At 44.7% G+C, this 27,510-nt stretch overlaps 1 protein-coding gene across 4 annotated transcripts in view; it reads left to right on the forward strand.

The window, feature by feature from the left end:
* ULK1 (unc-51 like autophagy activating kinase 1) overlaps window positions 1–27,510 on the forward strand; it is an 83,521-nt gene that overhangs the window by 12,063 nt on the left and 43,948 nt on the right. For all 4 annotated transcript variants that reach the window (XM_081339115.1, XM_081339114.1, XM_081339117.1 and 1 more), the window contains 6 exons: window positions 5,109–5,141; window positions 5,369–5,405; window positions 8,003–8,176; window positions 8,588–8,661; window positions 15,381–15,482; window positions 25,834–25,892. In XM_081339115.1, coding sequence (XP_081195241.1) covers window positions 5,109–5,141; window positions 5,369–5,405; window positions 8,003–8,176; window positions 8,588–8,661; window positions 15,381–15,482; window positions 25,834–25,892 — 479 coding nt within the window. The remainder of the gene's footprint in view (window positions 1–5,108; window positions 5,142–5,368; window positions 5,406–8,002; window positions 8,177–8,587; window positions 8,662–15,380; window positions 15,483–25,833; window positions 25,893–27,510) is intronic.

Below are 27,510 nucleotides of genomic sequence, written 5' to 3' on the forward strand. Positions count from 1 at the left end.
AGATACAGAAGGATCTTGACGGATTTGAACACGGGGCGCTGTCTAACAAAATGAAATTCAGTGGCGAAAAAAGGAAAGTTCTACATTTAGGTAAGAAAAAAACCAATGTACAGGTATGGTATAGGGGGTACCTTGCTCAATAGTAGTCACTTTGAGAAGGATCTCAGAGTCCTAGTGGACAATCCCTTAAATGTGAGCCAGCCGTGTGCTGCAGCTGCCAAAAAAGCCAACACAGTACTAGGCTGCATTAACAGGGGTGGAATCAAGATCATGTGAAGTATTAATACCACTTTACAATGCCTTGGTAAGGCCACACCTGGAATACTGCATCCAGTTTTGGTCACCATGATGTAAAAAAGATGTTGAGACTCTAGAAAGAGTGCAGAGAAGAGCAACAAAGATGATTAGGGGACTGGAGACTGAAACATATAAGAAACGGCTGCTGGAATTGGGTATGTCTAGTTTAATGAAGAGAAGGACGATAGGGGACATGATAGCAGTGTTTCAATATCTCAGGGGCTACCCCAAAGAAGAGGGAGTCAAGCTATTCTCCAAAGCACCTGAGGGCAGAACAAGAAGCAACAGATGGAAACTCCTCAAGGAAAGAACCAACCCAGAATTAAGGAGGAATTTCCTGACAGTGAGAACAATTAAATCAGTGGAACAATCTGCCTCCAGAAGTTGTGAATGCTCTAACACTGGAAGTTTTTAAGGAGAGATTGGACAACCAGTTGTCTGAAATGCTATAGGGTTTCCAGCCTGAGCAGGGGGTTGGACTAGATGACCTCCAAGGTCCCTTCCAACTCTGTTATTGCGTGCAGATTCTATGTAACTTAAATGAGTGTTTCTCAATCTTGTTAGCTTTGAGATGGGTGGACTTCGACTCCCAGAATTCCCCCAGGCAGGCTGCCCATTTTTTTGCCTGGGGTTCATGTCACTCTGGTGCACACTAGGGCGATGAGCGTAGGAAAACATGGAGCAAAAGAAGGGACAATTTCTTTTGAACCCCATTCCTCCCTTCCAACCACCTCCTTCCAGTCCTAATCAGCAGACAAGCCAGATAGGCTAGTGAAGAGGTTTCTATCATTCCATTCTATAGGATGTTGAGTTCTATTCAGCTCACTGTACGTTGCACCTTGGACACTTTAATTGAAGGGTTGACTAATCCATGACACACAGGTTTGGAGAAGTTTTCTTGGCACGGTCCAGTCTGCTTTTCTCAGCAAGCAAGGTCACCCAGACACTGTTCTAAAAATACCCTTCTTTTCTTTGCCTCTCTTAGAAAATTATTTTGGACCCTCTTCTTCCTGGCTCTGTATATATATATAAAAAAATGACTTTGGGAGGGAGTATCTTCTTAGCGAAGTTTAGTTTTGCTTTTTCCTTTGCTTTGAATAGAACTATTTAGGCTGAAAGAGGAAGGAGCGGAAGGGTGGTGAAGAAGAGAGACAAGGAAGGAAGGAGGGAGGCAGGGAGGGAGGAGAAAGGAAGGAAGGAAAAAAAGAAAGGGGGGAGCAAGAGAGGGAAGGAAGGAGGGGAGGGAGGAGGAAGGAAGGAGGAGGGAGGGAGGGAAAGGAAGGGAGAAAGGAAGTGGGGAGCAAGAGGGAAGGAAGGAGAGGAGGGAGGGAGGGGAGGGAGAAGGAAGGAAGGAGAGGAGGGAGAGAGAAGAGGGAGGGAGGAGAAGGGAGGAAAAGAGGGAGGGAAGCAAGGAAATGGATGAGGAAGGGAATGTTATGACTTCTTTTTCATACCATTTAAATACAAGGGACGCGGTGGCTCAGTGGGTTAGGACGCTGAGCTTGTCGATCAGAAGGTCGGCAGTTTGGCAGGTCGAATCCCGAGTGCCGCGTAACAGAGTGAGCGCCTGTTACGCGTCCCAGCTTCTGCCAACCTAGCAGTTCGAAAGCACGTAAAAATGCAAGTAGAAAAATAGGGACCGCTACGGTGGGAAGGTAACAGCGTTCCGTGCGCCTTTGGCATCTAGTCATGCCGGCCACATGACCACGGAGACGTCCTTGGACAAGCGCTGGCTCTTTGGCTTTGAAACGGAGATGAGCACCGGCCCCTAGAGTTGGAAACGACTAGCATGCATGTGCGGGGGAACCTTTACCTTTACCTTTAAATACAGGAGATTGCTTTTGAGGTGAGAAATTGTGGCTGGCCTCAAGGCACCTGGTGAATTGATAATGTTTGAAGATTGGGGCCCAGTTAGGCAAAATTAGCATAGATCCTTGCCTCTACTTGCCTTTTCCCTCTTATTGTTGATTTATTCCATTGGCCCCTTCACTGACTCCTGAAAGCCAGCCTCAAGGAATGGCAAAATTACTGCTAGTTTGCTTGCATTTAAAAAATAATAAAATAAAAATTAAAGCTTCCTGTTTGCTGGTCCCCAGCGCCCGATCAAGCAGCTAGGGCTTTGGATGGATGCGGTGATAAGACAATCTGGAGCGGTCAGTCCTTCGGTAGGAAAAACAAGTTGGATGATCGTTGCTTGCCGTTGGGAGCCCAACTGGAATCACACCTGCTTGGTCAGCAGAAATACTCCCGCCGGCGGCAGGCGGTGCCGGTTAAGGTCTGCTGGCTTTGCAACTTGCACTAGTCTGAGGTGTGGTTGTTGGAGCTTGGTGTCCTGTGTAAACTTAAAATCTGAAGAGAAGCGTTTCAGGTGAATATTAAGAAGAGGGTTTGTTTGAAGCGTGGTGTCTTGTGTGGACCTAGAATCTGGAAAGCAGTTTTTTAGATGCCTGCCAGATGATGGCTTGTTTGTAGTCTTGTGTGGACCTACAATCTGGGGAGATAAGTTTCAAATGAATGCCAGAAGGTGGTTTGTTTGCAGCTTGGTGTCTTGTATGGACCTAGACTCTGGAAAGCAGTATTTCAGATGAATGCCGGATGATGGCTTGTTTGGAGCTTGGCGTCTTGTGTGGACCTAAATCCTGGGGGACGGCGTTTTGTACTAGAAAATGGGAAGGCGATTTGGCAAACCTTAAAGTCTTCCTTACCATCGCCTGAAGATCTGTAATTTGGCAGGGGAGATTTGACGGCTACGCTCAACTCGGCAAAGGAAGGTTTATTGTTTGTGGCTCTGTGCACTGCAGGTCTGTCTCCCACGGGTAGATCTAAAGTGGTTGGTTTGTTTGGGTGGCGTTGCGCAATTGCCCGGACGGCTTGTAAACAGTGGCCTTGCATGGAAAGGCAGAGGGTTGATGACAGCAAAGTGGAAGGACCAGCGAGGCAGCTTTGTTTACATGATGACACGGCGTTGTGAATGCTGAGTTTCTGCAGATTCATAGCTCAAACGTGAATAACCAGGAAGGAGTTGTAAATGCAGCCTTGCGCTCGGATGTGTGATTATTCTGGACTTAAAAGAGGCATGTCCGCCTCTCACTGGAGCAGCAATTGCTCTAGGCCAGAGGTCCCCAATTTTTGGGCACCAGGGACCGGTTCCGTGGAGAAAGGTTTTTCCACGGACCAGAGAGTGCGTGGTTTTGTGTGCTGCCTACATCCCACCAATGGGGCTTTGTTTGTTTGTGCGGACCACTTACTGGCATGCCATGGCCCGGTACCGGTCCACGGTCCGGGGGTTGGAGACCCCCTGCCCTAGAGCAGAGGTCCCTAACCTTTTGGGCACCAGGACCGGTTCCATGGGGAGGTTTTTTCCACGGACCGGAGAGTGCATGGTTTTGTCTGCTGCCTGCATCCCACGGATGGGGCTTTGCTTGTTTGTGGGGACCAGTTGCTGTCATGCCGTGGCCCGGTACTGGTCCAGAGACCAGGGGTTGGGGACCCCTGCTCTAGGCAACTACACATAGTCCCCGACTCACAACAGTGTAAGTTACAACGGCGCCAAAAAAGTTGACTTATGACCATTTTTCATACTTAGGACTTTGCAGCCTCCCCAATGGTCACATGATCAAAATTCAAACACTTGGCAACTGGCATGTGCTTATGACGGTTGCAGCCTCCTCAGGGTCATGTGATCCCCCTTTTGTGATCTTCCGACCAGCCAAGTCAAGGGGGGGAAGCCAGATTCACTGCAGTGCGATAGCTCCAGCCATGTTTTTATTAAGACCAATGAAAAACTGATGGTTTCTCCTTGCTCTGAGCATCAACATGGAGAGCCCTAACAGGATTCACATGTTCCGTTTGGCGTGCTGAGAAGGTTTATTCAACAATCCAGAAGCATCGTGCATGAGACACATCGGCTCCATGTTATTGCACTTTTTATTTGCAAATTGGCCCTGAAAATATCTCCAGGAAGGCTTAACGGAAGAGTCTGTCTCTTCCTATCTGCGAGGGCTTTGTAAGATCTGTCTCTGGAGGTTCTCAGTCAATCCAGGTCACGCTTGTCCCAAAGGTGCTTCTTCAGGAGGCAACTGGACTTTCTTGTTTTTCTTTGAAGACGTTTTGCTTCTCATCCAAGATGATTCTTCAGGTCTGAAGCTTCTTGGATGAGAAGCGAAACATCTTCCAAGAAAAACAAGGAAGTCCAGTTGCCTCCTGAAGAAGCACCTTTGGGACTGGGTCAGATCTGAGAACTTGGAGAGAAACTATTGTCCGTTGTGTGAATTCTGAGGCCACATCAAAGCCGTGGCAAGCAAATAAATCCTTTGGCATTTTTGTCCTAGCATTACGTAGACATCTAGATGGGGGGGAAAAAAAACACCACCTTTTTTTCCTCCCAAAACAAGACCGTTCCAGTGAAGTTCTTAACAAATAATGAAGTTTCATATGTATTGTTGACCAGAGAGGACCACAACTGTCTTTCCTGCAAACACAGTCCTAAAGAAATACCGGTAAGTCCTGAAGCTTTAGCACAATTTAGCAAAAAAAAAAAAAAACAACTCACAAAAGTAGCAGAGTTTTCCTTCATACTTTAGCCAGCTCCGAGACACCAACATTTGTTTCTCTCGCCTGCAAAGTTGGACGAGAATTTGAAAAGGCTAGGGTTCGTTTCGTTTCGTTATTTTTTTCTCACAGTGACCGAAGCAGGCATGACAAGTCTGGGCATGTTTATTTATTTAACATTCTATTTTTCCTTCCAAGTTTGAATCGTTCAGGTTTCAAAGGGCGACGTGAAATAATAATGGCTCCCTTTTGTTTTTTAGGAGATGGCAAACTCCGTTTATTTAGTGATGGAGGTGAGCGATTCTAAATTGATCCCCCGCAGCGTTAAATGTTTTAAGATTGGATTTTAATTTCGCACTTCTTTTAAAGAGTTCACGGATGATTTTATTTATTTATTAAAAGTTTTGTGCTGCTTTCATCCCGAACTACAGAGTGCTAGTTGTTATTTTATTTATTAACCTGAATGTTTAATCATTTGGCTTTGCTTAAACGAATTCTTGTTTCTTTCTTCTCCTTTTAGTACTGCAACGGTGGTGATTTGGCTGACTATCTGCACAGTACGTATTCTAAGAATGCCTTCTGATTCTTCCATAATATTAACATTAATATTAGGAAGCAGAAAATAATATCGGGCACAAAATCCTTTGTCAAATGAGTTCCATCCAAGCAGTTTTGATTTGGGTGTCCAAATGGCATTCTGCTAGCAAATTTGTCCTGGACTTTTAATTTTTTTTGTTGCTTTTTCCTTTTTAATTTATTTATTTATTTTATTTATTTAATTAGATTTCTATACCGCCCTATTCCCGAAGGACTCAGGGCGGTTTACAGGGCAGCATAAAATACAATATAAAGATAGTATAAAATTAAAATAAATTAATTAAGCCCAGCAATTAAAACAATGTTTAAAAAGCTAAAACCCCTTCAGTCCAGGCCTGATAAATCGAAAAGCCAGGTTTTCAGGTCCCGGCGAAATGAACGCAGATCGGGGGTATAATTACGGGTATAATTAATGCCAACAGGGCATATTTTCATCAAGACTAAACAATTGAAGCACAAGTGGTCTCAAAGGCTAGCAAAAATTTTATTGACAGCCTTAGTTTATATAAAAATCGTTTGGTGACTTTCATGAATTGTTAAATTTTGTAGGGCTTTTTTCTCTTTTATATAGGTACATATTGTTAGCTCTCTATGTATATCTGTCTATCGATCTATCTATCTATATCTATCATCTATATCATCTCTACTTTCTTTCTTCTATCTATCATCTATCTAGCCTCTATCTTCTGTCTATATCTATCCAGTATATTTATTCTTTCTTTCTTTCTTTCTTTCTTTCTTTCTTTCTTTCTTTCTTTCTTTCTTTCTTTCTTTCTTTCTTTCTTTCTTTCTTTCTTTCTTTCTTTCTTTCTCTTTCTTTCTTTCTTTTTCTTTCTTTCTTTCTTTCTTTCTTTTATATCATTTTTCAGTATATCATCTTTCTCTCTCTCTCTTTCTTTCTTTCTTTCTTTCTTTCTTTCTTTCTTTCTTTCTTTCTTTCTTTCTTTCTTTCTTTCTTTCTTTCTCCCTCTCTTTCTTTTTTTGTTCTATCTATCTACAGTATATCTATCTATCTATCTATCATGTGCTCTACTTTAAATTTTGTGACTTGGTCACAATAAAAGTAGTCCTCTAATTATAATTGGTTGTTTAATCAATCATTCCAAGTTATGACAGGCCCTGAAAATGCAACTTGAAACCCGGATTCAAAGATCCAATGTACAGCAACCCATCCCTTGCCCTGTGGACGCGTGGACGCATTTTGGCCACAAACTTTTGTGGCCATTTGCGATGTCCAAGTGGCCAGAAACCGACGTTTGCTTCTAAATTCCACAAAAGCCACCTCAGGGTGAACAATGGGTTCATTTAATGTCCCTGGTGTTTGCTTTACGACCACCAGAAAAAAGATTGTAAAATTGGGTCTGGACCGGTGATGATCTGCTTTACGACCCTTGGGACTTAATGAGTGAAATTTTGGACTCACGGTTAAAAGTCGAGAACCACATGTAAAGAGAAAAAAATGGGGAATATTAATGGCTGTACCTGGAAGGGGTTTTAGTTTGGAAAAACTAAGCTTTATAAACGCAGGGTTTCTGCTTTTTTAAGCGTCTTTACGTAGGTAAGTGAGAATATATGACCTTGTACTTTGCTAAGCACTTTGAAATCCGATGAATTAAGAAATGTCTTAAATGAACAAGCACGGGAAAAGTGCCCTAATTATTTGAATAGGTCTTCTCCCACGCTGCAGGGTTTAACGACTGGAGATCACCCTTGATTCATGACATTTAGGAATATGTTTTCATTCAGACTCTGGTATAAAGCAGCCATCTGATCAGAATAAAAATCCCACATGACCTTTGTGCTGGTTGGTCGTCTCTGTCCAGCAACACGCATAACAAATTAAAAACTTTTCAAAGAGACTTTTGAAGTTGTCACGATCTACCAGACAGAAAGCTGACCCTGTTGATAATTTTTTATGCAGCAGCTCCTTTTAATTCTCATCAATCTGATGCATTCAAGGCCGCCGTGGTTTGGTTTGGTTTTAACTTTCCAAAAACACGCTAACAAAAAGATGAAAGCCCTCTCGTTGTGCTGATTAATCTTCCTCGCCCAGTTCTTTCTGGCCTGGGTACAAACAAGTTGTGTGTTAATCCGGGTGGTTGTTCTTTGGGGATTAATCTTGCACCAGGGCAACAGGCCGTAACTAGAAATGCAGAGAAGTAAAAAAAAAAAAACAATGGAGCAAAACTCGCCAACTGTCTCACTTAGCAATGGAAATGTGAGGCTGGGTTGTGATCGTAAGTCGAGGACTATCTGTATCAAGGAACACGTTGGGTGTTAATCCAGGCTGTCGTTCTTTGGGGCTTAATCTTGCGCCACGTCAACCGGCAAGCACGAGAGATGCAGAGAGGTCAATACATGGGGCGAAACCCACTGTCTCACTTAGCGACGGAAATTGGGGGCTCAGTTGTCGTAAGTCAAGAACTGTTGAGGAAGAAGGTGCCCTGCTGGTTTCATTGTTGATAGCGTCTTGCAGTTGGGATCCATTTGGCAACAACCAATAATAATCAGCAAATTTCATCGCTGTTTCCCCCCCCCTCGCCCTTTCTTTCCACAGGTATGAGAACGCTGAGCGAAGACACAATACGTCTCTTTTTCCAGCAAATTGCAGGCGCCATGAGAGTTTTGCACAGCAAAGGCATCATCCACAGGGATCTGAAGCCTCAGAATATTCTGCTTTCTTTCACGGGTGGCAAAAAGTCGAACCCGAATAATATCCGGATCAAGATCGGTAAGTGGGAAATGACGCTGTGAAACTTTAACGCGCAGAGAGAAATTTTGTACTAAAGTTCTACTCCTGTTTGTGTTTTTTTGTGTGGGTGGGGGAGGGATCGTAAAGCCCATTGATTTCAGCAGATTCTGACCTCTAGGAAGCAGGATTTGGGTTTGCAATATTTGCCCCAGAGGAAAAATATGAGTTTGTTAATAGGGGGTCTCCTAATCACAATAACCCTAAAAAATGTGGTTACAGTTGTTACTGCTTTTATCCGTAAAAAAAAAAGACATAGCACCAGAGGAAGCAGGGATGGGGAGGGTGGAGGAAAACGGCTTTTCATATTTAATGGTTCTTGCCAAAGCCAACTGTAATTTCCCCCCACCCCCCTGTCTTTTCACCCCTTCTCTTATTTGCTTCTTTCTGTAGCTGATTTTGGATTTGCACGGTACCTACAGAATAATATGATGGCAGCGACGCTATGTGGGTCACCCATGTACATGGTAAGCGGCAGCTTGCTTTATTTTTATTTTATTTTTCCCCCCAAATTGGTTTTAGAGTTGAAAAACTCAGAAAGCGCTACAAATCGTTGCTGTTTCTATTGGTCAAAAGAAAAAAGAAAAGAAAAAGACACCACAGCAAAGGATGCAGCGATGGGGACGGATAAGGAAAACAGCTTTTTATATTTAGCGGTGCTTGATGAAGGCCAGCTGTCATTTATCCTGGGAAAGGAAGTGGTTACAGCCTTTGAATAGACTCCCTTGGTTGTGCTGTTGTGTCCTTTTCTCTGTTATTGGGTCCGAGGTCACATACACAAAGCTACATGGACTTCCATCCCCAGGCTTGTACTCTGTATTTTGAGGACCTAACAAAGGGCGAGGAGGCTGTTTGCTTACCTAGGAAATTGCATGACATAGACAATAAGAGAGTTGTTGATCAGTTGTGCAACTGAGTTGCGAGGGGTCCTGGGTGTTCTCTGAGCCTGCTTGTTTTCTTGCAGACGTTTCATTAATTAGGTAACGTCATCAGTGCTAGAAGGAAGTGGAATTTATGGAGAGGAGGAGGAGGAGGGGAAGGAAGGAAGGAAGGAAGGAAGGAAGGAAGGAAGGAAGGAAGGAAGGAAGGAAGGAAGGAAGGAAGGAAGGAAGGACTATGGGGTCCTTGGTGCTCTCTGAGCTTGGTGGTTTTCTTGCAGATGTTTCATTACCCAAACTAGGTAACATCATCAGTGCTAAAAGGGATTGAATTTAAGGAGGAAGGAAGGAAGGAAGGAAGGAAGGAAGGAAGGAAGGAAGGAAGGAAGGAAGGAAGGACTGACCATGGGGCGAGGAGGCTGTTTGCTTACCTAGGAAATTGCATGACATAGACAATAAGAGAGTTGTTGATCAGTTGTGCAACTGAGTTGCGAGGGGTCCTGGGTGTTCTCTGAGCCTGCTTGTTTTCTTGCAGACGTTTCATTAATTAGGTAACGTCATCAGTGCTAGAAGGAAGTGGAATTTATGGAGAGGAGGAGGAGGAGGAGGAGGAGGAGGGGAAGGAAGGAAGGAAGGAAGGAAGGAAGGAAGGAAGGAAGGAAGGAAGGAAGGAAGGAAGGAAGGAAGGAAGGACTGACCATGGGGTCCTTGGTGCTCTCTGAGCCTGCTTGTTTTCTTGCAGACGTTTCATTACCCTAACCTAACTAGATAATAATATCAGTGCTTTATTAATGGATGCTGTTTGCTGTCGGTTTATATTCTGGGGTCTTGCCTGTCTGGGTGGGTGGGTGGGTGGGGGTCTTAGGGATTCTTTGGCTGGGCTGTTTCCTAACGGCTCTTTGGCAGTTCCTTGATTGGGGTACTGCTTACTTGATTGTTGGTCTGAAGATGACCTTGGAGTTAATCTGATCTGAGTGCTGATTACTGGTGGAGAAGTGCTGGACTCTTTTTTCTCTCTTTTGGGCTAGTTCAGGGGTCGGCAACCTTAAACACTCCAAGAGCCACTTGGACCCGTTTCCCAGAGAAAAGAAAACACCGGGAGCCACAAAACCCTTTTGACATCTAAAATGAAGATAACGCTGCATATATAGGTTTTTTTTTTAAACCTATATGCTATGTATAAAAAAAACAGAGAGAGCCGCGGCAGAGGGATGAAAGAGCCACACGCAGCTCCGGAGCCATGGGTTGCGAACACCTGGGCTAGTTGTTTCTTTTGCATCGTCTGTAAATGTTGTTGATGTCTATGTGCCTGTTGATAGCTGATTTGTCAGAGTGCCAGGCTTCTAGAAATTCCCTGGCGTTTTTGGATTTGGCCCGGTCTAAGTTGTAAAAGAGATCTGCTTAATGCTCTTAAATGGGGGGAGGGGGGAGCAGGATATATATTCAGACCGTGGGGGTGGGGGGGAGGTTAGTATTTGATAAGGACGAAGTGAGCCAGAGTGATTCCTGACTTTCTACCAGCTTCCCCTCCCCCCCATTGTAGGAAGCTGGCAGGCAGCATGAGCAATCTGCAGCTGAGTGGTAGCCTTGAAGCCCCCGCAACGTTGCCAAATTTCAGTCCCATGGGAGTCAGGGGTCCCCGATTTTGGGTGCCTCCCATAGGTTAGCCCGTCTGAAGCATGTTGATTCAAAAATTGTTGCTCTGTGACACACTGTTTTGCCTAATTGAAGGTTACAAACAGACACACACAAGAGCTTTTAATAGCATGTAGAGTCTGTTGTTCTGCAGTCAAAACATGAGTTCTTCGTAGCAGGAGTCACCTAGCAAGCAAGAGGAAGAAGAGGCAAGAAGTGAGTAGTGGAGTGTCTGATTCAGACTGGAGGCAAATAATATCCTTTAAAGGTAAAGGTAAAGGTTCCCCCGCACATGCGTGCTAGTCGTTTCCGACTCTAGGGGCCGGTGCTCATCTCCGTTTCAAAGCCAAAGAGCCAGCGCTTGTCTGAGGACGTCTCCGCGGTCATGTGGCCGGCATGACTAGACGCCAAAGGCGCATGGAACGCTGTTACCTTCCCACCGTAGTGGTCCCTATTTTTCTACTTGCATTTTTACGTGCTGTCGAACTGCTAGGTTGGCAGAAGCTGGGACGAGTAACAGGCGCTCACTCTGTTACGCGACACTTGGGATTCGACCCGCCAAACTGCCGACCATCTGATCGACAGGCTCAGCATCCTAACCCACTGAGCCACCGCGTCCCAATAAATAATATCCTTTAATGATTCATTAAGAAGGCTTACGATGGGGACCTGGCTGGACAACTTTCTCCAATTTGCAACGAGTTTTTTATGGAAAAAGGCAGTTGAGGGGAGAGATCAATCCAGCATCCCTTGAGCTGAGTTTGCATGTAAACCATGTTGGTTGAACCAGCTCTTGGGGCTTGTTTAGCATCTACCAAGATAAAAGTTTTGGAAACTTGAGGTCCATAAGGAGTCCTTCAAGTATTTTGGCATGTTTAGTCTGTGGAACAGATAACTACAGGGAGATGCAACACCAGTTTTGAAACGTTACAAGGGAGGTGATAAAAGAGAATGGATTTGTTCTCTGTTGCTCCAGAGGGGAGGAACAGAACCAGTGGGTTCAGACTACAAGGTGATAAGTTCAAGGCAGACATCAGAAGGAACCGGATGGGTGCTCTGAAACAGTGGAATAGGCTGCCACATGAAGTGGGCAGTTGGCTTTCAGGTCTCCTAACAGAGGCTGGATGATCATCTGTTAAAGATACTCTAGTGCAGACATGACGTGACATTGCGCAACGTGTCGGAGCTTTTTCCCCATTGCCAGCAATGGGGTGGGCACGGTTTCCTGGTGACGCCTCTGGCCTGCGGGCCGACAGTTGGACACCCCTGGTCCAGTGGATCCTGGACTGGGCTAGTTGACCTCTAAGGTTGCTTCCGACCTTCTCTTGAGTCATGTCAGGGCCTCCACACTAGGCCAAAGCTAGATGCATTCTATGGAATTTGAGATGGGCAGGGCAAATTCACGTAGATCCTGAGCTGTTAAGTTGGGACTAGTCAATGGCTGTTGATGATCTTCTGGTTGATAGGAGCCCACCCTTAAATACCATTTGCCCTGTCCTTTCTCCTGAACTGCGGGGTGCCTTTGACTGCCATGGTATGACACGATAAGGGCAAGGTGGCCTCTTGGTCTGATCCAACCCTGGAGTTCCTCCCCCTGGCCTACATGCTTTGTTCCGATGTTTTATGGTCTTGAAATAGAATGTACTGTACAGGTTGGAAAGTTGAACAGGTTCCTCAGCACCTCCTGTCAATTGAGACACTGGCCAGACTGCCTGCAGGGCTGTTGCAACACATGGTCTGGGGTTCTTTGAGGAAGTCTTCAGATTGGAAAAAGAGAGCAACTGACATTAGAAGCCCTTTTTTTCCCCCTGGGAGGAGGAAGAGGAGAAGAGGGAAAAAGGCTGATATTTGACCAGGATCTAAATACTACAAAGAAGTCAACCAGGCAAACGTTGGACAAAGGTCCGTCAAGTCAAAGCTCTGCTTTTCCCAGGAGTAACGTACGGCTGTGAGAGTTGGGCCATCAGGAAGGCCGAGCGCCAAAGAATGGATGCTTTCGAACTGCGGTGTTGGAGAAGACTCTTGAGTCCCTTGGAGAGAGCCAGTCGGTCGATCCTGAAGGAAATCAACCCCGGCCGTTCCTTGGAAGGAGAGATCTTTGAAGATTCTCTTAATGTAGCTTTACAATGAAGTCGAATTAGCTCACCTGGGCGTGCTTCCTGTTGGATCGACCTGGCTAGGCTGACCCTTATGAATCTGGGCGGGGTCAAAAGGAAGAACCAGGAAGCTGTTCTCCCTTCAGATTACTGGCTGAAATCAAACACACCCAGCAGGGCCATCAGCATTCTGAAGCTGACAGTGTCATTACTCTCTTTTTTTGGCATTCTGCTAGGCTCAGGGTGTTGCGTTTTGTGTTGCTTGGTGACTTCGCCCAAAGGAGACACAATGCCTTCCTGTGCATATCTACTACAGATGTTGCCAGGTGTGGAGTTGGTTTTGTTTTGTTTTGTTTTTGGCTTGCACGCAAAGCCAGAGCGGGCAGAGTTATTAATATCTTGATATATAACAAAATGAGATACTGTGCAGTGTTATATTTTTAACACAAAACTTGGTGTGGGTGGGTGGGTGGGTGGAGACCAGTGGATTTTAAATACAGGTAGTGCTTGACTAATTTCTGTGGCCGAGTGGGCTCTACCCCCATTTTACGACCCTGCTGCAGTTTTTAAGTTAGCAACACAGTTGTTAAGTGGATCCGGATTTTCCCCCTTTGATTTTGCTTGTCAGAAGGTCGCAAAAGGGGATCAACAAGGGGTCACTCAAAGATCTGGAATGCTGCAGCCAATTTTGGTCACCATGCTACAAAAAAGATGTTGAGACCTTGGGAAAAATTCAGAGAAGAGCAACTAAGATGATCCAAGGTCTGGAGACTAAAACATACGAAGAACGGCTGCAGGACTTGGGTTTGGCCAATCAAAAGAAGAAATAGGGGAGACATGATTGCAATATTCCAGTATTTGGGGGGCTGCCACAAAGAAGAGGGGGCCACGTTATTCTCCAAAGCACCAGAGGGCAGGACAAGAAACAATGATTAGAAACTGACCAAAGAGAGAAGCAACCTGGAACTAAGGAGAAACTTCCTGACAGTGAGGACAATCAACCAGTGGAACAGCTTGCCACCAGAAATCGTGGGCGCTCCATCACTGGAGATTTTTAAGAAGAAGCTAGACAGTCACTTGTCTGAGATGGTATAGGGTCTCCTGCTTGAACGGGGGGGGGGGGGCTGGACTAGAAGACCTCCAAGGTCCCTTCCAGCTCTATTCTATTTTATCTCTGAAAAATCTGTTCCTCCAGCCTCCGTTGAAAGCCCTGCAGTCAAGGAGCTCATTCCTCCAACTTCTTTCCCAGCGAGTCCGCTCAACCTACCTTGCTGGCTTGTTGTGGGAAGCAGAGTTGGGAGGGGTGTCCTTGTTCCTCCCCCACAAGGTTGACATGCCTGAACGAGAAAAGCAAATATATATACATATACATATACATATACATATACATATACATATACATATACATATACATATACATATACATATACATACACACACATATACATACACACACACACACACACATAATTTTACTTTTTTTTAATTAAAAAGTTTTACAAAAACAAGATTTTACAATATATCCCCAAATCCCCCCCACCCCAAACCCGCCCACTTCCCCCTCCCCCACTTCCCAGAGCTAAATACAGGATTATAGTTATAATAATCATATTCTAAATAAAAATTATGCATAATATACAATTAACCAAGTTCATAATGTGCTTTAACTCCCCTTTAACATAACTACAAACAAAGTGCCAATAACAATATCCCACTAAAATCTACTCATAAGCTAAATGGAACTTTTTAGTCCCATATTTGTTCTGAATATAATCTATCCATCTCCTCCAAACTGAGATATATCTTTCCTGTGAATGATCCTTCAAATAAGCAGAAATCTTAGACATTTCTGCAAGATTCGAAACTTTAAGCACCCATTCTTCTATAGTAGGCAAACTATCCTTCTTCCAATATTGTCCCACCAGTAACCGTGCTGCTGTTATCAAATTCAACACCAAATTGGTTTCTTTAACATCGCAATCTACAACAATACCCAATAAAAACAATTGCGGAGAAAACTTTATCTTTTACTTTTGAGTAAGGCAGGCCGTGGCTTCTACTTTGCTGTTTTTTACCTTGTTTGGCAGCTGGCAAGCACTCCTTGGTTAAGATGTTTACATGCACGCTTCGTTCTTTGTTTTTGGTACAAAGGTGTTGGCAGTTTTCCCCGGGGTTGGCTGGAGGCCAACGACTCATTGGGCCAACCGAATGAAGACGAGGCTGCTGAGTTGCTTAGAGTGCATATTTGAATCTTTTATTTCCCCCCCCCCCCAGCTTTAGCTGACCAAGGGCTAAGGTATTTGGTTGGTTTTTATTTTTATGTTATTTTATTTTATTTCCCGTCCGTGCGTGATTAAATTCGGGGATTTCTTTCCTCATTAAAGCAGACTCTGACTCAATTATAGCATAGCTTGTTGTCCTCCCTTTCATTACCACCCAGTTTTAATTTGCAAAGAAACTTAAATCCATCAGCTTTCTCAAATCCTGTGCTGGGAGGGGAGGGGGGATGTCACCAGTTTTGGGGTAACTTCAAAGCGGATCAGACCACCCATGTGGTTTTTTTTTCCCCCACTGTAGGCTCCGGAAGTAATTATGTCCCAGCATTATGATGCCAAAGCTGACCTGTGGAGCATTGGGACAATAATTTACCAGTGTCTAACAGGAAAAGCACCTTTTCAGGTAAGATGAAAAGTTCATTTTTGCTCATTTCCCCTGTGACTTTGGGAGTTTCTTAAGCGTGTTGCTGTTGCACAGTTTCCGGGCTACACTGAATTTTGGCTTCTGATGGACACAGGCTTGCTTTAAAATTGGTATTTTACAAACTTGGCGACTTTTAAAGATTGGGTGGACTTCCAGCGCCCAGAATTCCCCAGCCAGTGTGTGTGGACTTCCGTTCCCAGAATTCCCCAGCCAGCATGCTTTAACTTTTTTTGCGTATGTAATAACAGCAGAATAGAGATGAAAAGTAGGCCATCAGGCGATCCTTCCATTGTGCACTGTGGGAGGGATGATTTGGTGAAGAGGGATGACATCTCCAACAGAGATAAAGGAAGAAGGCAAAACGGGGGCCTTTGAATGGAGGACATAGGGGAGGTACTGTACAGGTGGTTCTCGACTTACGACCACAGCCAAGGCCAAAATTTCCATTGCTAAGCAAGACAGTTGTTAACCGAGCTTTGCCCCATTTTACGCCCTGCCTTGCTACAGTTGTTAAGTGAATCTGACTTCCCCATAGAGTTTGGGGCTGAAAAAGGAGGCCACGTAAGCAGCTGAATTTGGATCCCATGATCAGGGGGATGCTGCCGTGGCCGTAAATGCGAAAAATGGTCACAAGTCTCTCTTCTCCATGCCGTTGTCACTTTGAACGGTCATTAAATGAACGGTTGTAAGTCAGGGACTGTCTGTACAAGGAGCAGGAGGAAAGGCCCAAATGATCAGTGCTGTCGTGAATACGAGTCTGTTGCCAAGTGCCTGAATTCTGATCACGTGACCGTGGTGGGGATGCTGCAGCGGTCGTAAGTGTGAAACATGGTCATCCATAGAACGAAGGCTACTGCTAAGCTTGTAAGCCGCCCTGAGTCTTCGGAGAAGGGCGGGATATAAATGGAATTAAAATTAAAATAAAAATAAAAATAAAAAATAAGACTCTTTTTTCCCAGTGCCGTTGTAACTTTGAACGGTCACTAAATGAGCTGTGGTAAGTCGAGGACTGCCTGTGTTGTCCTTTGGAAGCTTGGAGAAGAAGACACAGTTTCTGTGACCAGGGACTGTGTTTGGAGCGAAGGATTTGCCTCCTAAAATGTGAAAGGCTTACCACTTCCCTGACTTTAAAAGGTTGTTCTTTGTATCTTTGGTCCTAGGAAGAGAAAGAGATCTTTTGGGTAGGATATTTTCTTGTGGTGATTTTTACACAGCCGGAGGGCCACTGGCTTAGTCCCCCTCTGGAGATAACTAAAGGTTTTTGAAGTTGTTTCTGAATAAATAGACCCAATCAAGTGTGTTTTTGTGTAAATATTTCAACTGATTCTAGATTGTGCTGCCCCAAGACCTTTTAAGCAATTGAATTACGGTCAACGAGATGATTCTGTTTATTCTGTTTCGATTTGTAGAAGACCAGATTCCTTGGGAATCTTCCATTTTACCTTTGGGTATTGTGACCTGTTTCTAAGGTTCTCCGTTGACCGGTCCTTGGGTGTAACGTGTAACCCTGCTAAGGACCTTCCAAGGATGACTTCGATGTCATTTTTGTGGCCTTCCCAAGTTGGCTTAGCCCATCTATGTGTTGGGGTTAGGTTGACCTTTTAGGACAACCCAGATGATAAGAGGCTAGCAGGAAATACTCGATAAGGTGGACAGCTGAAGGAATTGGATGGGTTTAGTCTGGAGTGGACTTCAGAACAGAACAGAATAACAGAGTTGGAAGGGTCTTCTAGTCCAAGCCCCTGTTCAGGCAGGAGACCCTTTGGCATTCCAGACAAATAGCTGTCCAGTCTCTTCTTAAAAACCTCCAGTGATGGAGCACCCACAACTTCTGAAGGTCTTCTAGTCCAACACCCTGCTCAGACAGGAAACCCTATACCATTTCAGACAAATCATTGTCCAACCTCTTCTTAAAACGTGCAGTGTTGGAGCATTCACAACTTCTGGAGGCAAGCAGTTCCACTGACTAATTGTTCTCACTGTCAGGAAATTCCTTCTTAGTTCCAGGTTGCTTCTCTCCTTGATGAGTTTCCATCCTTTGCTTCTTGTCCTGCCTTCAGGGGCTTTGGAAAGTAGATTGACCCCCTCTTCTTTGTGGCAGCCCCTGAGATATTGGAACACTGCTATCATCCTTCTCTTCATTAAACTAGACATACCCAATTCCAGCAACCGTTCTTTATATGTCCCTCACTCAACCAGTAAAACCCACTAGCATCTGAAGGGCTGTCTTGAGAAGATGAGGCAGACTTATTCAGACTTCTTCCAACTCAGGACAAGAAACAAGAAATATAGACTTCACTGGACATGTTTAAATAGGGTGGGTGGCTTATGAAGATGCCGTAGTGAATTTCTGTACTGGGCAGGGGGTCCGGTTGAATGATTTTCAATATTCCTTTCAATTCTTCTGTTCTTCAGGTTTATGAAATCCTGGTTGATGGCTTAGCATATTATGTGAATTCATCTCCTTGTGGTTTAATGGTATCAAGTTAAGTCACTGTGGCCAACCAACCTGTTTGAGGGCAGCATTTGAGAGCTGTTTCCTTAGATGGGGCTAAATCTGTAACTTCTGTACTTGATGCTTGTCACTTGTACACTCCACAGCTGTGTGTATGTGAACGCCTCTGAGTATTTGGAAAAGCTCCAGGTTGACTTAAGAATCTTCTTATGGTTACTATTAGTAGAGGATGAATTGTTGACACTTAAGATTCTTCCGTGATCTCAAAGTGTCCTTTGAATCAAGTGGGATCCTTGGGTCTTTCTGGACATGTCCATCAAGTTTTCTCCAGAACCGTGTAAAGTGGGTTTCTGTTAAGCATTTCTGTGACTTTTGGGGGACAATCTTGAGAGAGGCTTTTGGGGGACAATCTTGAGAGAGGCTTCTGATATTCTCCTTTCCAAGAAACTAATCAAGGTCAACCACCCTTAATCAACTCATGCCTGACTTCAGCACGGGTTATCTACACAAGAGAGAGAGAGAGAGAGAGAGAGAGAGAGAGAGAGAGAGAGAGAGAGAGAGAGAGAGAGAGAGAGAGAGAGAGAGAGAGAGAGATGAATGCCAATTAGATAAAAGGATGAATTTTAGAAAGCTATCAAAATGCAGAAATGCCTGCCTTCCAGCAAACTGGTCTTTTAAATAATAACAATAACAATAATAATAACAATAACAACAATAACAACAACAATAACAACAACAATAACAATAATAATAATAATAATAATAATAATAATAATAATAATAATAATAATAATAATAATAATAATAATAATAATAATAACAACAACAACAGACCTCAAATACTGTCCTGGGAAAAGGAAGGAAAAATCCAAAACAGTCAGATTTGCATATATTGCCCAAAGCCATTTAATGTTATGCAAATGTCGCCTCCGCAGGAGACCTTTAAAAGAATGGGCAGCTCCAGCACACTAAAAGCAAGCAAAAGTTTCCACAAAGTTGTAAAGACAGACAAGGGCATTGTTCCTTACGGGGAGGCCCCGTAAATTTAATGATTTTATTTTAATACTTTTTGTTTGATGGTGTTGTTAGTTCCCCAGTGCGCATGTCATGCAACCGGTGGAAACGATGAATAAATACACCCCATAAAGGTCCATTTTAAACAGCAGCCAGAATATCACAAAGCAAAACGAGCTTGCGCAAGGAGCAAAATACTACAGCATTTTGTCAGAAAGGCCTGGTTGTAGACAACTGATTCCCAGTTCAGCCTATATAGGTAGTCCTCAACTTACGAGTATGAGGGACGCGGTGGCTCAGTGGGTTAGGACGCTGAGCTTGTCGATCAGAAGGTCGGCAGTTTGGCGGGTCGAATCCCGAGTGCCGCGTAACAGAGTGAGCGCCTGTTACTCGTCCCAGCTTCTGCCAACCTAGCAGTTCGAAAGTACGTAAAAACGCAAGTAGAAAAATAGGGACCACTATGGTAGGAAGGTAACAGCGTTCCGTGCACCTTTGGCGTCTAGTCATGCCGGCCACAGGACCACGGAGACGTCCTCGGACAAGCGCTGGCTCTTTGGCTTTGAAACGGAGATGAGCACCGGCCCCTAGAGTCGGAAACGACTAGCACGCACGTGCGGGGGAACCTTTACCTTTACCTTTACAACTTACGAGTACAATTCAGCCCAAAATTTCTGTTGCTAAGCGAGAGATTTGTTAGGTGAATTTTGCCCCATTTTATGACCTCTCTGGCCAAAGTTGTTAAGGCAATCACTGCAGTTGTGAAGTTAGCAATACGATTGTTAAGTGAATCTGGATTCCTCGTTGACTTGGCTTGCCAGAGGGGAACAAAAGGGGACCACTTGAACCTGGGACGCTAGCAGCCGTCATTAGAATAGAGCTGGAAGGGACCTTGGAGGTCTTCTAGTCCAGCCCCTTGCTCAAACAGGAGGACCTATACTGTCTCAGACAGGTGAATGTCTAGTCTCTTCTTAAAAACCTCCAGTGATGGAGCGCCCCGATTTCCAGCTATCTAGAGAACCACTTCTAGAGAGAGACCAAGCAAGAGCTTTCTACTATAACGAATAAATAGTAAAAAAATTTAATGGTACTTCTACATTCTAGCCACACGATTTGCTTTCCCTGGCTTGGAAATCAAAGCCATGGCTTGTTGAATAAACCACAACTCCTGGGTGAGATGACAGGCCTTCTCTGTGGTGGTCCCGACCCTTTGGAACTCTTGAGTCCCCCAAATCCATAAAGATCCCACCTTTTTTTAAAAAAAGATATTTAAAGGGAGTTTTATTTCATTGGGACGTCAAGCCTTGTTCATTTTTCTTGACATCTGCCTTGACTGGATTTGTTTTTTTTATTTATTTATTTATTTATTTATTTATTTATTTATTTATTTATTTATTTATTTATTTATTTATTATTTAAAGTTATATACCGCCCTTCTCCCGTAGGACCCAGGGTGGTTCACAAGGCGATTAAAACAATATAACAATACAAAAGTTAATAACAAATTAAAATAAATTATCCTTAATTAAAATCTAAAACCCTTAACTCTAATTAAAAACCCAATTGCAATAGGTTAAATATTAAAAGTTCTCAGTCCTGGCCGGAAAGCTCAAAGAGCCAGGTCTTCAGGTCCCGGCGGAACGAACGAAAATCTGGGGCAGTCCTGAGCTCTACGGGTAACTGGTTCCAAAGGGCCGGCGCGCCCACAGAGAAGGCCCTCCCCCTGGGTGTCGCCCTCCGGCAATCCTTTGCCGGCGGCACCCTGAGAAGACCGACCCTGTGGGAGCACACAGGACGAAGGGAACTTGATGCCGGCAGCAGGTGTTCCCTCAGATATCCCTCAGATATCTCTCAGATATCTCTCAGATATCCCGGACCCAAGCCATTTAGGGCTTTATAGGTCATTAATGGGATTGTTCTTGCTAGTTCTGATTTATTCTGGTTGCTTCTATAATGAAAGGTGTTGTAAGGAGGACCCAGATTGTTGGGGGCAATAAGCTGACTTTGTAATAATGCCGCTTGGGGTGTGTGTGAAAGCCCTAACAAGCAGGCATATACATAGAATGAAGGCTACTGCTAAGCTTGTAAGCCGCCCTGAGTCTTCGGAGAAGGGCGGGATATAAATGTAATAAAAATAAATAAAAATAAAATAAATAAATAAATAAACTCTTCCCTTTTCCCCCTTCCCCATGAGTGGGGTGAGCTCTCAAAACTTATCAAGCCAGTAAAGAAAACTATGGTTTACAAACCGGGCACTAAGCCCTCAAACCAGGCAAGCATCATGGCTTAAACAGAGCAGCGGGGAAAGGGGCAAGAGTTTTTGAACGCCAGTTATTATAAATAGTACTCAGCACTTGACACTCAGCAGCTGTTGACATTTTTCATGGTGATTTCCTGGCTTTTCTTCCATAAAAATCTGCTTATCTGAAAATTCTGGATGCTTGGACGCCTGGCTCCCTGTTTCAAGTCTAACCTGTTGGGAGAGGAAGCTGACATTGAATCATGTAAAAAACCAACTGCAAACACGTTGCTGCCTTTTTCTTTTTCTTTTTTAAGCTGTCCACATGTCGTGTGGAAGCCGTGTGTTTCCTATGTTTTGCTCACTGGTGCTCTTCATGCTGCTGGTTCAGCAATTCTTTCCGGCCAACTTGAGTGTGTATTTTGGGTCTGGCAGGAGACGGAGACATCGTAAGTGTCCTGCTGCCTCTGCCCAATCTGGCTGCCCTCTTGGTATCCTGGAAATTGAATTTGTCAAAGTCTCCAACAGCTCGGCCAAAGGTTGCTCAGAAATCCTAGGAGAAACCAAGACATAACGCAATAATAGCTTGGGAAAGGACCTCGGAGGTCATCTAGTCCAACCTCCTGCTCAGGCAGGAGACCCGGTGCCATTCCAGGCAAATGGCTGCCCAGTCTCTTCTTAAAAACCTCCAGTGTTGGAGCATTCACAACTTCTGGAGGCAGGTGGTTCCACTGGTTAATTCTTCCCACTGTCATGAAATAACAGAATAACAGAGTTGAAAGGGACCTTGGAGGTCATCTAGTCCAACCCCCTGCTCAGGCAGGAAGACCTATACCAGACATGTCAAACTCGCGACGTCACATGACGTCGCGCAACGTATCAGGACTGTTTTGCCATTGACGGCAATGGGGGGAGGCGGGTTCCGCGTGACGCGTTTGGCCCGTGGGCCAGCAGTTTGACACCCCTGACCTGTACCATTCCAGACAAATGGCTGTCCAGTCTCTTCTTGAAAACCTCCAGTGATTGAGCACCCACAACTTCTAGTGACAAGCCATTCCACTGATTAATTGTTCTCACTGTCAGGAAATTTCTCCTTAGTTCCAGGTTGCTTCTCTCCTTGATGAGTTCCCATCTGTTGCTTCTTGTCCTGCCTTTGGGCTCTTTGGAGAATAGCTTGACTCCCTCTTCTTTGGGGCAGCCCCTGAGATACTGGAACCCTGTTATCATGTCACCCCTCATCCTTCTCTTCCTTAAACTAGACACACCAATTCCAGCAGCCGTTCCTTATATGTTTTAGCCTCCAGCCCCCTGATCATCTTTGTTGCTCTTCTCTGCACTCGTTCTGGAGTCTCAACATCTTTTTTACATCGTGATGACCAAAACTGGATTTGGCCTTACCAAGGCGTTATGAAGTGGCATTAACACTTCACGTGATGTCGATTCTATCCCTCTGTTAATATCCCAACAAGGTGGTTAAAGGAGTGAAAAAAAGGATTTGTTCTGTGGTCCTCCCGAATTCAGGCACCACAATCCCATCCGTATCATTTGTTATGATGGTTTTTGGTCAGTGGGGGATTCTGGGAGTTGAAGTCCACTCCTCTTAAAAGCTTGAACTATTTCCTTCCTGCCCTTTTGCTGTCTTGCTTGGGCTTCTCCACGTGCTTCATAAGTGGTTTTAACGCTCTCTGGGGCCAGCTGCTTTTCCTATCACTTTATTTGGGGAACAGATCCCAAGACTGCACAGCTGAAGGAGAGCTGATCTGTTAGAGCCATTTTCTTGCAAGCAGGTGAGAGATGCTGGACCTTCTGGAATCTGTCATTTGACCCACTTTCCTTCTAAGCCAAAGGGGGGAGGGGGGGGACCTTGATCTCACCCCACCCACAGCATTCAGCGTTGCCCCCAATGGATCACACCGCCTTCCCCTTCGTCTACTCGTGTTGCAAACATCTTATTTTTTAAGCCAGATGCCAACGGTCCACGTCACGAAACAGGCCGGGTGCATGCGTGCGTAAAATAAACATAGACCCAGCTATGAAGCCGATCAGAGGCTTATTATGGCATCTTGTCCTGATCGTTTCTTGAAACCGACCTCAATAAAAGTGCATCTGTTAAGCACAAAGTTCCAGGCTGAAGACCCCCTGACCTATAATAATAATTGTTGTTGTTGTTAGTTGCGAAGTCGTGTCCGACCCATCGCGACCCTATGGACAACGTTCCTCCAGGCTTTCCTGTCCTCTACCATCTTCTGGAGTCCATTTAAGCTATAATAATAAACATCATCTATTATAAGGTCTATTGGTGGGCCAACGGCTATAAAAAAAATATTGGAAGGTACAATACGTCCTTCTGATAAGATGTTAGAAGGCCTGGGAGGGTCTGTTTGGTGTAATGGCGAAGGCAAGAGGCAGGAAACCAGGAGACTCTGAGTTCTAGTCCTGCCTTAGGAACAAACTGAGTTGGGTGACTTTGGGCCAGTCACCCTGTCTCAGCCCTTAGGAAGGAAGCAATGGCAAACCACTTATGAAAAACAGTGCCAAGAAAACTTCAGGGATCCGTCCAGGTAATTGCCAAAAGTCAACATTGATTTTAAGGTGTACATGCAGGCATAAACACACACACACACACACACACACACACACACAGAGAGAGAGAGAGAGAGAGAGAGAGAGAGAGAGACAGAGAGACAGAGAGACAGAGAGACAGAGAGAGGGAATAATCTTATTAGCAAAGCTTGATTCAGTTTGCCAGTGAGCTTTGGGAAAGAAAGGGGCACCCCAAAATTATTACATGAAGTGTTGCAAACAGTGGTCCTTACAAGCAAGTAGCCATTTCCAAGGCAAGCATTTTGTTGGATTTTGGTTCAGGATTTACTAGAGACCAAACACGCCAACGTCAGTATTGTGAGAGGCAGATAAATTCCATGGAAGGCGAGATCAATTTCACACGAATCTTCTTCAGGATCTAGAATCATAAATCGTGTGTACAGCAGCTGAATTTTGTATGGCTGCGATGAAAGCCAGGTATCAAAGACCTATTTACCTTTGTTTTAAAAATACACCATGGTTTGATGCATTTTAACTACTAACTGTAGGGGACGCATTGTTTCTATTTTTATTTTAGACCTCTTCCTGCTTTAGATTTATCATCTGGATAAATAAATAACTGTACTCACATAGTAACACATGAGCAAAAGTTATATTCTGTGGTTTAGTATATTATTGTATCTACTTGCTTCCCTCTGTGGCTGTTCTGTTTTGTTCTTTGAAATTTTACTTGTTGTCGACCGGATAAATATTACAGATAATCCTTGACTTATGACCATTTGTTTAGAGACCATTCAAAGTTACAACAGCACTTTAAAAAGTGATTTATAACCAGTACACCCATTTACAACCCTCAAAGCATCCTCATGGTCACATGATCAAAATACGAGCACTTGGCAACTGGCCTCAGTTTACGATGGTTGTAGCATCCCGGCTCCGGTGATCACCATTTGCAGCCTTCCCAACCGACTTCTGACAACCAATGTCAGTGGGGGGAAGTTGATTCGCTTAACAACTGCATGATTCACTTAACAATTTCGCTTAACAATCATGGCAAAACGTTTGCGAAGCCTCTTTCTTGCTTAACCACGGAGATTCTAATCCCAGTTGTGATCGTAAGTTGATAGGTAGATAAATAGATGGACAGATAGATAGATTGAGTTGGAGAGAGAGAGAGAGAGAGAGAGAGAGAGAGAGAGAGAGAGAGAGAGAGAGAGAGAGAGAGAGAGAGATTGCAGCTACAAGCCATGTTGTAACAGATACATACTGCAATAGAGAAGTTGCAATGAAGTATTACAAACACAATGGGATACGATCAGACTGTGGGATAAGTAATGTGCAAATAAAGGACATTATTTGCGCTCTCTCACCCACCCACCCCGAGATTGGGTGGTTGGATAGGTAGATGAGAGAGAGAAAGAACAGATGAGAGAGAGACAGAGACAGAGAGACAGACAGACAGAAAGATTGGTTGGTTGGATAGATAGATGATAGAGAGATGATGGATAGATCAATATATATAGAGAGAGACAGGCAGAAAGATTGGGTGGTTGGTTAGATGATAGAGAGATGATGGATGGATGGATGGATGGATGGATGGATGGATGGATGGATGGATAGATACAGACAGACAGACAGAGAAAGATTGATTAAGTGGTTGGATAGAGAGATGATGGATAGAGAGAGAGAGAAAGAGAGAGAGACAGACAGATTGATTGGGTGGTTGGATAGATAGATGATAGATGATGAATGGATAGATAGATAGATAGATAGATAGATAGATAGATAGATAGATAGATAGACAGAGATAGAAAGATTGATTGATCGGATGGTTGGATAGATAGATGATAGATGATGGATGGTTGGAGAGAGAGAGAGAGAGAGAGAATATCGTGAAGGGCAGGGGTGAATGCCCACCACCATCTCATTTCATCCTCCCCAAATCCCTCAGTGACCTGTCCCCAGAGGGTGATGATGGACCCCCCAGGATGGGTAGTCTGATATTTGGCTACCGAAGCCTTGCATCGCAACCAAGCAGTGAGTCCAACTTTACTAATCCTCTCCTTTCCCTCCCTCCGCAGGCCAGCAGTCCTCAAGACCTGCGTCTCTTCTATGAGAAAAACAAGACGCTCGTGCCAAAGTAAGTCTTCCAGCCAGCCGGCCCTTTTTTTCCCTGCCATCCCTGCCCTCCCTCCCTCCCCTCTGCACCGCCTGTTCCTTGTTGTGTTTTCAGTCGGCACCTGTCCCCTCATGTGCTCTGCCGTCGGGTTTAGCAACCCCTTGGCAAGAGGCCTTTTCTGCTCTCTAGCTAGGAATGACGGATCTCGGCAACCGGCACGCCAGCTTGGTTACCCCGGCTGACCTTGCCAGGTCTAAATATTTGAAGCAGCGGGGTGGGGAGAAAAGGCAGGGCGGCAGCGAGGATCCCAAATCTCTGCCAGAGCCAGTTGCTTGGGCCAAGCGTAACAAGCTCCTCGGATTTTATTTTTCTTCCCTTTCTTCCCGACCCAAAACAAATCGAGAGCGAGCATTACTCCCAGGTTCTCGATGGCCCATTTTACTGGGCTTGCCTTAAAAAGGTTGCAGTTGGGTGGTTGAGCCGATCTGTCGCTCTCTGAGGAAACGAAGAAGTTCTAGAAAAAGGAAATTTGTTGATGGAGTTGCCGGCTTTCACTTTTAGGATTGAGTTGTGGTTTGTTGCAACTATGCTTTGTTGAGAAGTCCTAGACGGCAGGTTCATACGCTAGACTAGAGCAATGTTGAGATGGATGGATTTCAACTCCCAGAATTCCCCAGCCAGCATGCTTTAAGACTGGTGGACTTCAGTTCCCAGAATTCCCAACAGTATGCTTTAAGATGGGTGGACTTCAACTCCCAGAATTCCCAAGCAGTATGCTTTTAAGAAGGGACGCGGTGGCTCAGTGGGTTAGGACGCTGAGCTTGTCGATCAGAAGGTCGGCAGTTTGGCGGGTCGAATCCCGAGTGCCGCGTAACAGAGTGAGCGCCTGTTACTCGTCCCAGCTTCTGCCAACCTAGCAGTTCGAAAGCCCGTAAAAATGCAAGTAGAAAAATAGGGACCACTACGGTGGGAAGGTAACAGCATTCCGTGCGCCTTTGGCGTCTAGTCATGCCGGCCACATGACCCCGGAGACGTCCTCGGACAAGCGCTGGCTCTTCGGCTTTGAAACGGAGATGAGCACCGGCCCCTAGAGTCAGAAACGACTAGCACACATGTGCGGGGGAACCTTTACCTTTACTTTACCTATGCTTTTAAGACGGGTGGATTTCAGTTCCCAGAATTCCTGAGCTGGCATGCTTTAAGACAGGAAGATTTCAACTCCAGAAAAACCTAGCCAGTATGCTTTAAGATTTTATATTATTTATCTAATAAATTTGCTTGATGCCCATTTCACCGCAAGGCAACTCTGGGTTAAGATGGGGGGGGGGTACTTCAACTCCCAAAATTCAGTGTCCTGGCTGGGGAATTCTGGAAGTTGCAGTCCATTCATGTATCGTGACAATGCTAAGGTTGAAAAACAAGAATTGGGTATGTCCAGTCTAACGAAAAGGAGGACTAGGGGAGACATGATAACAGTATTCCAATATTTGAGGGGCTGCCACAAAGAAGAGGGGGGGGGTTCAAACTATTTTCCAAAGCACCAAAAGGCAAAATGAGAAACAATGGAAACTTATCAAGGAGAGAAGCAAGCTGGAACTAAGGGGAAATTAGAACAAATAAACCAGTGGAACAACTTGCC

The sequence above is a fragment of the Vipera berus genome (genome assembly GCF_964194415.1).
Source record: "Vipera berus genome assembly, chromosome: 14".
Lineage (NCBI taxonomy): Eukaryota > Metazoa > Chordata > Lepidosauria > Squamata > Viperidae > Vipera > Vipera berus.